The following is a 12,780-nucleotide window of genomic DNA, read 5'->3' as shown; positions in this document are numbered from 1 at the left end:
CAGCAGAGTGAAAGTAGTGGGAGCCACAGCAGCAGCAACCGCCATTGAACAATTCCCTGCCTTAGCCTCTAAGATCGCAGGCATGTTTGGCTGAATTGGGCCCCTCTAGATGCCGCAACCTGTCTAGTTTACCAGGCGTAAATTGAACTTTTGAACTACTCGCACCATTCCTCATAGTAACGTATGATGGTTCTTTTTTGAATGAATCGAACAGAAACTGACAAGCAGCATTTTATTATGTATCTTGATGCACGGAAGATTCTTTGTTTATGGCAGCTAGTTGGATTATTGGTGATTAATTGTAGGCGGTAACTCTTGATGTCATCGGGATCATTTTGCAAACGCCCTACTCCTGGTGCATGTGTGCATTTGCCTTAACTTCTTGGTAAGTAGGGCACTGCCGTTGACAATGTTCTTGTTTTAGACATTGTCATACATTGAGCTTTTACTCTGCCATAAACTGTTATTTGCTTTTAGTGTCCTTTTATGTGAACTGTGAGTGAACCATCATGTTAACGCTTATTGCAATATTCGAAAGCTTTTTTGAGTGCTGCAGTGCATTAATGTAAGCTTTAATTAAGCGTATTTCTGATCTTTAATAATGGATATATCGAACTATTTCGAGATCCCCTTCGAGTTCGATGTATTCGGGGATCGGCAGTACACTACTCTAATTCTACTCGAAATAGTTCGGCCAAGATCACTATTCACTTCGAATTTGCTTTCAACCTGAAATTCAATATTTGCACAAGCATAATATTTTTCAATCTGCCAATCTGGATAATTAGCTGGGTTCGTGTTTTTCTAGTAATTCTTTAACTCATCAAGTGACTGTAGCAAAATATATTCTGTAAAAAGTTGTGGCATTTGTTCGGAAACCAGTATATTTTATCTGTGCTGAGAAATGAATCAAGAGAAGCTTGGTAATTAATTAAGGTTGAATAATTCCTGAAATAGTAATCCTAGAGAAATATAGTCAAGAAAAAAATCCAGCAATGCTATTCAGCAATTTCATCTACGCTATGATAACTGCCCTGTTTAAATTTTTTCCAGCTTTTCTTTAGGGTGCACAAAACTGAGAAGTGTTGATTTGATGATTGATTTGTAGGGTTTAACGTCCTAACACCACCATATGATTATGAGAGACGCTATAGTGGAGGGCTCCGAGAATTTCGACCACCTGGGGTTCTTTAACGTGCACCCAAATCTGAGCACACGAGCCTACGACATTTCCGCCTCCATCGGAAATGCAGCCGCCGCAGCCAAGATTTGAACCCGCGACCTGCGGGTCAGCAGCCGAGTACCTTAGCCACTAGACCACCGCGGAGGGGCAACTCAGAAGTGTACTTGGCACAAGTTGCTTACATGTCCTGTATGACATTCGAATATCCGTGACACATGACCAAAAGTAAAGTACATTGAAGTAAACTTCCTTTTGTCGCCAAAAGGGACCATTTGCAAGAAAGAGCTGCGTCGTCGATACACAGCACCAGAGTACTGCTTTAAGTGCTTCTCTAGAGAAACGCTGCAGAGAGAAAAGGCGAGGTTTGTGAAAGCAGGAAGGTTGGAAATATTTTAAAAAACAGCGCTTGTACATCACATTCTGAGATAACGAAGCATAAAGACGTTTTTTTTTTTTTACTGTCCGATAGCTTACAATGCGCATATTTGTAATTTTCTTTCTTTTTTCCTGCTTTTAGCAGCAACCTAAATTCATCGGAACCTAAATTGTCGGTGCAACCTAAATTCATCTGGCAACTATGAACATTTGATGTTTTGTTGTCTTTTTTACTATGCTTTTTTACGGCTCTGTTAGTGACAGCGTACAACGTTTATTAGGATCCTGGTGGGGAGACATGTAGACAAATTTTTCAAAAAGAGCGCAGAGAAGTGCCTTTACATCACTTCAGCAAGCAAGTATAACAAAAGAAATGCAGTACGATGATTTCAGTTGAGAAGCAGTGCAGTTTTTATTTTCTCTTCAATGTTTTCTTTTATTCCTACCCGTATTTGTTTCCGATACGCATTATAGATTTTCATATTATTTATCGTTCTGCTCCCCCCTATCTAATGCCTATGTTGGGCCTGTAAGGTAAGTAAGTCGAAAAAAAAAAAGGGAAAAAAAGTGCACACAAGAGCGTGCCAGCAAAGGTCAGCGATAGCCCTGCAGCTGCTTAAGCACTTCTTAAAAGGACACTGAAATACTAAAAAAAATACGAGAATATGATGACTCGATACGTTACGGTGCATCGCCTAGACCTCGCCCCGTCACAATACGTATATTTTGTGCGGTAAATGCGAAAATCAAGTAGAAAATTTGCATTAACCAATGCATAAAACTTCATTTTGCCCAAACAAGCAATAGGCGCAGCGATCGCCATCAGGAGTCTCGCCGCCGCTGTGATTGGTCGAAGCTCCACGACGTCACTGTCGGGAAGGTGAGGACAGCTTACTGCACTCCCTGGCGGTCAATGCCGTGTTTATCTGTTGAAATCTGGTAGTTGCTCTAAGTATAGCGAACTGCAAAAGTCTGACCGAGTTCGCTGTACATTCGTACATGTTTGAGCCGGTCACCACATTAAAAGGGCGGCTTGTTAGACAACCGTATGCTGGAGAACGCACGAAAGAGGGGGGAGACGCACGAAAGAGAGGGGAGACACCCATGTCGTCTGCCACGGTGCACATTGGCTACCACCGCTACAAACGTCATTTCCGTGCAATGCTTGACGCCCTCGTCTGTCCTCGCTGCCGTTGCCACAGCCGCACTCGTGGGGTGAAGAGCGGGTGATCGCGGTGCTGTGTTGTGTCAATGCCAGTGGTCTGAACGCTTTGGGGTTGTTTCCAAACTACTGAAGCCGTAAGTAAACAGTGTAGGGGGTAGCTGTATAGACAGGCAGCATCTGCACACTCGTGGCATTACGACGAGTACTAGACGGACAAGATTTACGCGTTGGAGCGAGACGTACGGCCTTGACTGCGGGCTCCCATAGCATGAAAGCTTGTTTTTCGCCACACGTGTTTAGCTCATGCCTAAGTTTTAATTTCCTATATTAGTATGTAGTTTTAATCTCCATTCTAACGGCCACATCTAACAGCCATAAGCTGTCGTTCATGTTTTCAACAGTTTGCAGTGCTTGCTTGTATGCTTGGGAGTTTTAAACAGATCGGTACTGACTTGTCCAAATTCATCGTTTTCTAATGTACATACCAAGCGTCCCAGTTCAGTTCGCTAATGCAGGTGAACTTTCTTCATTCTGTTTCAAAAAACACTGTTTACACTTGAGCACAGCTTCTGTGTTCGTCAATATATGTAAAGTTTATTAAAGTAGGTATGGAAGAGCTATATTGCAAAAATATCACATTAGCAGGCCCCAGAGTTCAGAAAAACTGCTGGGAGCCTATTGTGAATAAGCATGTTGCCTGTCTGAAGCCCTCCACATGAAGGCAGCAAGAGTGACTCACAGCGAAGGCTTAATGCGGAAGTGTAGAAATATTAAAGTGAGTTGGTTGCAACGAAAAATTAAAAAAAAGTGCTGAGAGAGGAGGGAGCTGATGATACTAGTCACAGGATTTTTCACTTTCTCTGTCTATTAGTACTTCCTTACTTATCATAAAACACCTGGTCCTCTCTGAAAGCTATAAAGTTAGATTTGTGTGCACTTGATTTTATACACCTTCCTGCATTGAGGCCTTGGAAGTAAGAGAAATAAAACATCTGGGATAAACAAACATACTCTTGCAAAAATTTATTGCAAAATAAAGTCACCCTTAACCCTCATTCAGTTTTCTTTTGCACCATCTGCCTGTGATGTATGTTTTTTTTCTATTCATCATTATAGTAAGCTGCTCAGCATCATCACTGTGATACCGTTGGGAGCCACGCACATGTTGTCAAATCTGGTTTCTGTTTTGCACTGCAACTACCCAATACCTCCTATGTTTCGCTTCAAATATTACCCACGGTCACTTGGAAGTTATACATTTGCAGTATTTTGGATGATGACTGCTGCACAAAGTCCGCAAAACTGCGGCAGGCATCATGAACTGACACTGCAATGTCAAGTAACTAGGCAGTTTATTTTAAAACAAGACATACTCGGTGATTGAACAACTGTTTCACGTTCTTGCGCCGCTCTAGCTGCAGGTAAAAGCTGACTGGGGCGTATTGTGAGCACTTGATAGTTTAATAAATTCGCAATTACTAATGATACGCATCAATCGTGTAGATAAGGCCGTCGGTAGCCTCGAAATCGCTCAAAACATGAATGGTTTTTTTTTTTGTGAAAGTTTGCTGTAGACATGTTGTAAGAGGTCGAGGATACTGAATTCGTAATAAATTAGTGAATTCAAAACTGCTTCAGTTTTTTTTTAAGTGTTTTTGTGGGATGCAGACTGCATATGGCATAGACGTGAGTGAGCGTATCTTGCTACACACTGGTAGCACACAGCAAGTGCCGCTACCAACACTAACATGCCAGTGTAAGTGACGTGATGCTATTATTTGTGGTCGAATCAACTGAAATTCTGGTTGAATCAACTAGTAAGAAAACATCCTAGACATTTTCGTGTCTCTTCTATAGTTTTGCAATGCGAATTGAAAACTGAATGTTTTTTAGTTGATATGCATTTATATGGCGTTCTTATTTCTCTTTCCTTCATTCGGAAAATGTAATTTAAATATTTACTGTATCTCTCTTATTTCAAAAGTATAGCATGTGTTTTCTCACACGTAGCAAGAATGTTTATTTTTCAAAAAGAAACGCGAGATGTACAACCAAGCGGTACCTGTTAGCACATATGCACGTATTGTAGTACGTTTTTTTTTGTACAGCATTCACTGTCTTGCTGTATGCCTGGTAAGGGGGGTCCGAATCCCTATCAAGTGAACAGAGTTTCAGTTTTTGTTCAGGCCTCCTCCTTTTTTTTTGTGTTTGTACGGCAAGAAAAATGAAATTGAACTTAACTTGAGAGTATAGGTAGAGTACAAACTTTCATTTTTTTTAACAAATCTCGTTATACTGCTGAAAAGGAAAAAATTTTATCAGTGCAAAAAAGAAAAAAAAATACTCAAGGGAAAACAGTGTTGCAACGCATTTTCTTTTTTTTTTTTTATAAATTATGCACAAAATATGCAAGAGTAGTAACGTCTCGCCTGAAAAGTAGATGCGGGATGTGCATTTACGAAAAGTATCATTGCCTGAAAAGGAGGAACTCATTCATCATGTGCCCTTGTGCCCGAACGCCTTTCCGGAAGATGTCCTCTTGTCTAAAGGAACTTAGGATGCCATTGTGCCTGGGTTGTTGACTAGCCACCCGAGAAACATTTTACAACAGAGCGAAATTGCCCTCAGGATATTGGTAATCTGCAGGTGTTCCACAGCCTGCTGAAGGCGCATGCCGTGGAGGCCCGGTCAGTGGTGCGGCAAGCACTGGAGATCCTGACGCCCGCCATGCCAGCCCGCATGGAAGATGGCAACACCATGCTCACCCATTGGACGAAAAAGATCATCGTTGAAGAGGGCCACACCCTGGCTCAGCTCGTGCACATGCTGCAGCTGCTGTACCGCCACTACCGTGTCTACTACCCCGTGCGCCACCACCTGGTGCAGCACATGGTGAGCTCGGTGCAGCGCCTTGGCTTCACGCCCAATGCCAACATCGAGCACAAGAAGCTGGCTGTCGATCTGGCCGAGGTGGTCATCCGCTGGGAGATCCAGCGCCATCGCGAGGAGCAGCAGCAACCGCCAGCTCCTCCTCCTCTTCAAACCTCCGAGGTAGGCCATCTCCCATCTCAAAACCAAATTTAGATGCTCAGAAGGCTTGCCCAACTTTTTTTCTCACATGTCGTATTCCCTACAAGTGGCGGCTATTTCGTCCCGACAGTCAAGTTGAGGGATCCCACTGATAGCAGAAGGAGTTTCAGCTATCTTAAAGCTTGACTGAAAATTTTTCTAGTTTTTACCATGCAGAATTAACAATGTATTACTGTACTTAGGTATGAGCTGGTGGCTGACCTATTGGGACTAAAAACATCCCTGATACTATTGTTGGCATAATTTTCTGTTATTTCTTTTTAATATTGTGTCTAACAAAAAAAAAACGAGCCCTTAACATTCCACAGCTGTGAAGAAGGCATCGTTTACTTTCAGCCTTTGGCCTGTGGGGAAAGGTGTAACACAGGCTCAGGTAGTAAAGGAATCTCTTTAGAAAGACTGTCGTTTCGAGCCACCTGGCATTATACTGTTGTGCCTATGAACCACTTTTCAGGCAGGGATTAGGAAAGACGCAGGCTTGGGAAATTGATTGTCACGAAGGAAATTGTGAGTGCTCGTTCTGTGAAACCCTCAAAAAGGGAGGTTATATTCTTGAACTCTGATAACCCATATGCAGGTTGCAAAATGGCGAGTGTTGTATTCTAAATTTATTTTTTGTTGGTGCTTGGCTTAACAGTGTTGTTGTGGCCTTGTGAGGCCCATATAAGCTTCCTGCTTCAGAAGTATCAGTTGTAGTTTAGCACTATGTCCTTGGCCTCCCCTATTTTTCCATAAATATAAGTGAGGTCTTGATTGTGGAAATGCAATGTGCTGGTTGTCTCGGTAGTCTCTGTTTTTGTGATCAGTGGCAGCCGCTCAGTGGCTTTCTATGGAGTGATGCAATGCTAGTACAACAACACATATGGAATGTGGTTGAAACCGCGAGTCTTCTCAATGCAAGCTACTTGGGCACTGCCACAATCTGCTGTGTGCAGTTGTTTATTTATTTTGCAGTTGTTTATTCATATGCATGGTCTCAAGACAGTGCTGCAGAGGCGGTAGCAATTCTTAAGGATTAGGCCCAGAGAGGCTCACTACTAAGACTGTGCTCACCTGCAGGAGAGCCGGCGCCTGCTCGACCAAAGCGGCCGAGCTCGTCAGGTGGCCCCACGGCCAGATCGTCCCATTGAGAAGCACCACGCTGATGCCCTGGTCAACTTTCTCCTGCGCATGGCATGCCAGGTGAGGGGAATGAATTCAAAGGGCTGCAGTTCAGCCAACTACAGTCGCCGACCGATTTTTCGGACCTGGCGGGGACCGAAAAAAAGTACGAAAAATCGAACAGTCCGAAAAATTCGTTTTCGCCAAAAATCTGAAGTTTATTGCATCAGGCAGGTTTAAAAAAGTCCTTGATGCTACCTTGCCTCAAACTACGCTTGGAGGCAATTTGGTTTGCCCGTATTTGCGCCAAGGTGACATCGTCGCCGTAAACGCTCGACAAAATTGTCACCGCGTTGGCGATCTCCGCCGCCACCGGCTGCGGGCGGTCGTCGTTGTCATCCGAGCCGCTCTCCGGCTCCGAGACAACCTGGCGAAGAATTTCGTCGTCAGTGGCCTCCGCGCACGCTTCTTCACACCACCTGGCTCCCGCGATGGCACAGATGGCGGAGCCATGGCACCGAGAACACAAAATTCGATGCCGCAGATAGCTGCTGCGAAGCACACAACGTCTCGACGCTACGCGACACAACACGTGCAGAATGGCGACTGAAAAAAGCTGCAACGACAATAAAAGAATCCTTCTTTCGCCTCCTCCCCGTGCGATGTGATGACGATAGTGCTGACCGAAGACGAAAAAACGGCATCCATCACCGCGTCTTTTAAAAAGCAAACACGGCCTCCGAAACTTAAAATATGGCGGGCGCAGTCCAATCTCGGAGGCAGGAAAGGCATCTAAAGACCAAGCTTAGTCAAGCCGACGGAAAATCCAACATGGCGGCGTTCACGATGGCTTGGAACGTGGCACAAAACGAAAGATTTAGTCCGAAAAATCGAACTTTCAGGGGCAAATTCGCCCGAAAAATCGGTCGAAACAATGCATTAGCTCTATGGGATCCCTGACGGTGCATTTATGAAGTCCGGAATATCCAACAAGTCCGAATTTTTGGAGTCTGGAAAATCGGTCGGCGACTGTATTGCAATATCACTTAAATGCTTGAAAGCTTGTTGATCCGAATTCAATGAAACTTGGACTAGCTTTGATAAAGCGGTAAAGTAAATGTGATAAAAGGAGTGAGAGCACCTCTAAACCTTTATTTTAAAGCTACCATTAGAATTGGACTTTTTTGTTTCATTGAGAAAAATCCTAATGAAATTTTCAGGGTAGACTTGTTGCAAAAGCATTGAAACTAATATTGCAAAATTTCTTCAAGTTTCGTTCACTGGTTCTCAAGTTATAGCAGTATGTAAGAATAGTGCACATGGTTCTCTTATTTTAGCCCTGGAGAACTCTCAAAAAATGTGGGAACTGTGAAATAAACTATAATAATTCCCAGATATATACCTCAGGGGGAGACGGAGCTCTTTTTTTAATTTTCTTGCTGAAAAGTTTTAGGAAGCAATGGAATTGAGTGGTGATATTAGGATATCATCGATCAAGTTTTGATCAACTTATTCAACTTGTTCTGCTCAATTTGTTCTTGGTCTGGCAACCAGCCCCAGGCACTCCAATCCGCTTGCTTGCTTGTCCGTTGGCTTGTTGCTTGTCTGTCAGTTGTCAGTTTCCTACACATGCTACCACGTTGGTACCAAAGCAGCTAAAGTGACGATGAAGCAGACTTGCCATTTCGGGCTCTATGTCTAGCCAACGTGTGTGTCTTGATGCTCGTCACAACCGCAACTTTGTGTGTCCTTTGCAGTGTTCGTCTAAGGTAACAAAATTTCTAGAGAATACAGTGCCCTCATTATCCCTTGAAAAGCAAACATCACGACACAACATAGTCAGCAGCTTGTATAGCACACAGTAGCTTTTTAAAACAATGCTTTCGGCGATACTTTCACGAGATTAGCATCGGGCAGATCAGCATCTACGAATGAAATTAATTCTGGTCTTGCGCGCTCAGGCTGCTGATAGCTCGAAAGCGCTGATATCATTGCTAGGTTTTTTCTGGTTCACTTCAAAGGTAAAGCTGGCGGCGCTTCGGAATTAGTCACGGATGCTCTTGAGCCGCAATATTTTTTTGCCATTGTTCACACTTATGTTCACACTTATTGCAGTAATTGTATACAAAGACAAAAATCCCCTTATTGCCAAGCGCAAAATTTTTTTATTGCCGACAGCACAAAATAGTTTTTCTCTATTTCTACTCTATTTCAACCCTTGATCTGCGAAACTTGTTTTAAATTACTCGTCCGGCCATTCCAAGCTTATAAGACGAGGAATTGTACTGTCATGCCTTCGTTGAGCGCTTGAAAAAAAGCTATATTCACATGGTGCGCTAAGACGATAGTTATAGCGCGAGAACAAAACGACGGCACAGAGACAAGAAGGACACGAAAGGCACGAACGCTAACTTCCAACTGAGTTTATTGCACAGAGCGCGAAAATATATAGAGGAGACAGTAACCATGTGACAAAAACCATATGGCACAAAGAGCAGAACATGAGTAAGAGAAAAACAAAAACAAAAGCACAGAAAAATGGCAAAGAAAAATCTAAGAAAACGAAACAGAAAAGTAAAGATAATATAACTACTTGCGCGCACCGAAACTTTCAAGGAACCCTAGTTCCTTCTCGTGGCAAAAGCAACTGGGCTTGTTTATTCAGACTCATCTAAAGTGTCTAAAGATTGATGACCAATTTTTGATCAAAAACTCGCAGGCTCTGATAGAATTTTTCAAATGGTCAAATCAATCTTTTTGGTTTTTCAATTGACATAAAGGGCCTATACTACTCTCTGCCTCACGATGAGGTATTGGAATATATAAGGGATAACATAGAAATTTTCGAGAAATTGAACTTCCAATAAAAGCTGGCAACAGTGCGGGAGATTTTCTTGACCTGGTTTTGCTGTACCTTACCTCTACTTTTGTTCAATGGGATGATTGCATTTATCTGCAAAAAAGGGCGTTTCAAACGGCTCATGCATAGCACCTCTACTCAGTCATCTTCTATTGGAAAAAATGGGCAAAAAACTGCTGGAAAAGTTAGAAGGCTCGCATGTCGTCAAAGTATTTGGATACGTGTATGATTTCTTGGTTCTCCTAAATTGTAATTCTTCTATGTTCCACTTGTTTGCGACTCAAACGATAGGTGTGTTCGAAGATTGTTTAAAGCCTCTTGTGTTGACACATGAAATGTCCGAGAATGACAAGTTACGCTCTTTGGATTTAAGACTGGTTTTTAGCCCACAGCAAATTTGTTGGTGTTATGAACCACGTGCGCAGAAACCTCTACTTCCTTTTTATTCCCCTCCCGGCAAGTTAGTTAAGCGAGGCATAGCAAGAACCTGTTTTGAGAATGTCCTAAATAAGTCGTGCGCCCACAATATCTCTGCGAGCTTCAAAGCTCAAGTTTCCTGGCTTAAGGCTTCGGGTTTCCCCGAGGCGTTTATCGCTTCCGTTGCTGAGACTATCCGGCGGACTAATAAGGCAGAGCAGAGGCAGCGACAGAATCTGAGCAACACGGATACAGAATGTGAAAGGATAGCCGTGATTCCATACAAACACCAGATATCACACAGGCTCCAGAAAATCGGAAAATGTGTTGTTCATGTCCTGTTCTCGGCACCATTCAAATTAATCAGCCTCACCAAACCTACAAACCCCCTGAAAACGCAGTCATCAACGGAATGCAGAGTTCAACATAAAAACAGGTATGCGGCATGCTGCCGGGAAGTTGTCTATAGGACACCCCTTTCATGCGGTGCTTGTTATGTCGGGAATGACCGGAAGGTGTCTGAACGATCGGCTGAGAGAACAAGCTAACAGTATTACAAATGTTAAAGATGGTTTTCTTGCTCAGCACTGCACTGAGGGCAATTGTGTGCCCCTTTTCAAGGACACAGCGACGCTGTACAAGCGCAGAGATGAGCGCTCCCGACTCATTGTCGAGGACACGCAGATGGCTCGCGAACAAGTGCCTTGTATTAGCAAGCCCTCCGTGGCTCTGTCCGAGAAGGAACTAAGGTTCCTCGAAGGTTTGGGTGCGCGCAAGTAGTTATAATATCTTTACTTTTCTGTTTCGTTTTCTTAAATTTTTCTTTGCCGTTTTTTGTGCTTTTGTTTTTTGTTTTTGTTTTTCTCTTACTCATGCTCTGTTTTTTGTGCCATATGGTTTTTGTCACATGGTTACTGTCTCCTCTATATATTTTTGCACTCTGTGCAATAAACTCAGTTGGAAGTTGGCGCTCGTGTCTTTCGTGTCCTTCTTGTCCCTGTGTCGTCGTTTTGTTCTCGCGCTATATCGTCATGCCATACCAACTAGCCCAAGCTGCCACACTTCTAAGGTGCACTAAGGTTTCTTAACGCATCTAGGGCGGTTATTCGGGGCTGAGTACCTGCCGTACCTAATTGCATCGGCGTGTGAGGGACTTCTGCGCATGGTGAGAAGCAGTGATAAACGTGCATGTGTTTCTGCAGAATGCAATAAAGGAAACAAACGCTTGGCCGTCATTCCTTATATTCATAAACTAGTGCATGGACTAAAAATTGTAGGGAACCGGTTTGGTGTGCACATTTTTTCTGCACCCAATAAATTGGGCCGTATATGTGCCATGGTACATAAGAGGACGCAGGGCGCGTATAAAGGCAGAGGATGATGTTATGGGGAATAAAGTATACACTGGTGAGCGAATGCGTACTGGCGAAATACTGGCGAGCTAATGCGTACGACGCTGCTGCAGTCCGAGCACGTTCCCGTTCAGCACTTCGTCGTCGTCATCCTCAGGCATCTACTTAGCCCGTGACATTACCCGCCGGCGGCAGAAGCAGCGTCCCGGTGCGATCAATTCTCGAGGCGTACTATATCGGTCGGGACTAAAGCTGGTACTGACGTGGTATGGAGTGGAGCTATCTCATAGGTCACGCTGGTGACCTTGCGTATGACGCGGTAGGGGCCAACGTAACGGGACATTAGTTTTTCGCTGAGACCAACACGACGTGATGGTAACCACAGCAAGACGAGTGACCCCGGAGAGTACTGTACGTCGCGGTGCCGGTGATCGTAAGCACTCTTTTGGTTAAGCTGCGAGGCACATAAACGATCCCGGGCGACTTGGCGGGCGATGTCAGCTCGGGCCAAAGCATCACGAGCATAAGCAGTCGATGAGGGGGCGTCAGATGGGAGCATGGTGTCCATGGGCAAAGGCGGGTCATAACCGAACAGTAGGTAAAAAGGGGAAAATCCAGCTGTATCATGACGTGAACTGTTGTATGCGAAGGTAACGAAAGGTAAGTGGATGTCCTAATCTTTGTGATCCTTGGAGACGTACATCGCTAACATATTCGTCAAGGTATGGTTGAGGCGTTCCGTGAGGCCGTTGGTTTGCGGATGGTTTGCTGCAGTGAACTTGTGGTGGGTAGAGCAGGATCGCAGGAGCTCGTCGACTACTTTAGATTGAAAACAGCTGCCGCGGTCGGTGATCAACTGACGAGGAGCACCATGACGCAGAATGATGTCATGAAGAAAGAAATCTGCTACATCAGTAGCGCAGCTGGTGGGGAGGGCGCATGTAAAGGCATACCGTGTTGCGTAGTCGGTAGCAATAGCAATCCACTTATTACCGGTGGCCGACACGGGAAAGGGTCCTAGAAGATCGAGGCCGACTCGGAAAAATGGCTCATCTGGTACTTCAATGGGCTGAAGGGTACCAGCAGGTCTTAGAGCAGGTGTCTTGCGGCGCTGGCAGAGGTCGCATGCCGCAACGTACTGTCGCACAGAACGGTAGAGGCCAGGCCAAAAGAATCGGCGGCGAATGCGGTCATACGTGCGTGACACCCCTAGGTGTCCAGCGGAGGGGGCATCATG

The 12,780-nt window shown here is 44.3% G+C and overlaps 1 protein-coding gene across 7 annotated transcripts in view; it reads left to right on the top strand.

The window, feature by feature from the left end:
• Nipped-A (Transcription-associated protein Nipped-A) overlaps positions 1 to 12,780 on the top strand; it is a 991,444-nt gene that overhangs the window by 518,973 nt on the left and 459,691 nt on the right. For all 7 annotated transcript variants that reach the window (XM_075869412.1, XM_075869408.1, XM_075869400.1 and 4 more), the window contains 2 exons: positions 5,370 to 5,774; positions 6,873 to 6,995. In XM_075869412.1, coding sequence (XP_075725527.1) covers positions 5,370 to 5,774; positions 6,873 to 6,995 — 528 coding nt within the window. The remainder of the gene's footprint in view (positions 1 to 5,369; positions 5,775 to 6,872; positions 6,996 to 12,780) is intronic.

The sequence above is a fragment of the Rhipicephalus microplus genome, chromosome 1, assembly GCF_043290135.1.
Source record: "Rhipicephalus microplus isolate Deutch F79 chromosome 1, USDA_Rmic, whole genome shotgun sequence".
NCBI lineage: Eukaryota > Metazoa > Arthropoda > Arachnida > Ixodida > Ixodidae > Rhipicephalus > Rhipicephalus microplus.
Note: the sequence above shows the minus strand (reverse complement) of the source record. Positions and strands in the feature narration are given on the sequence as shown.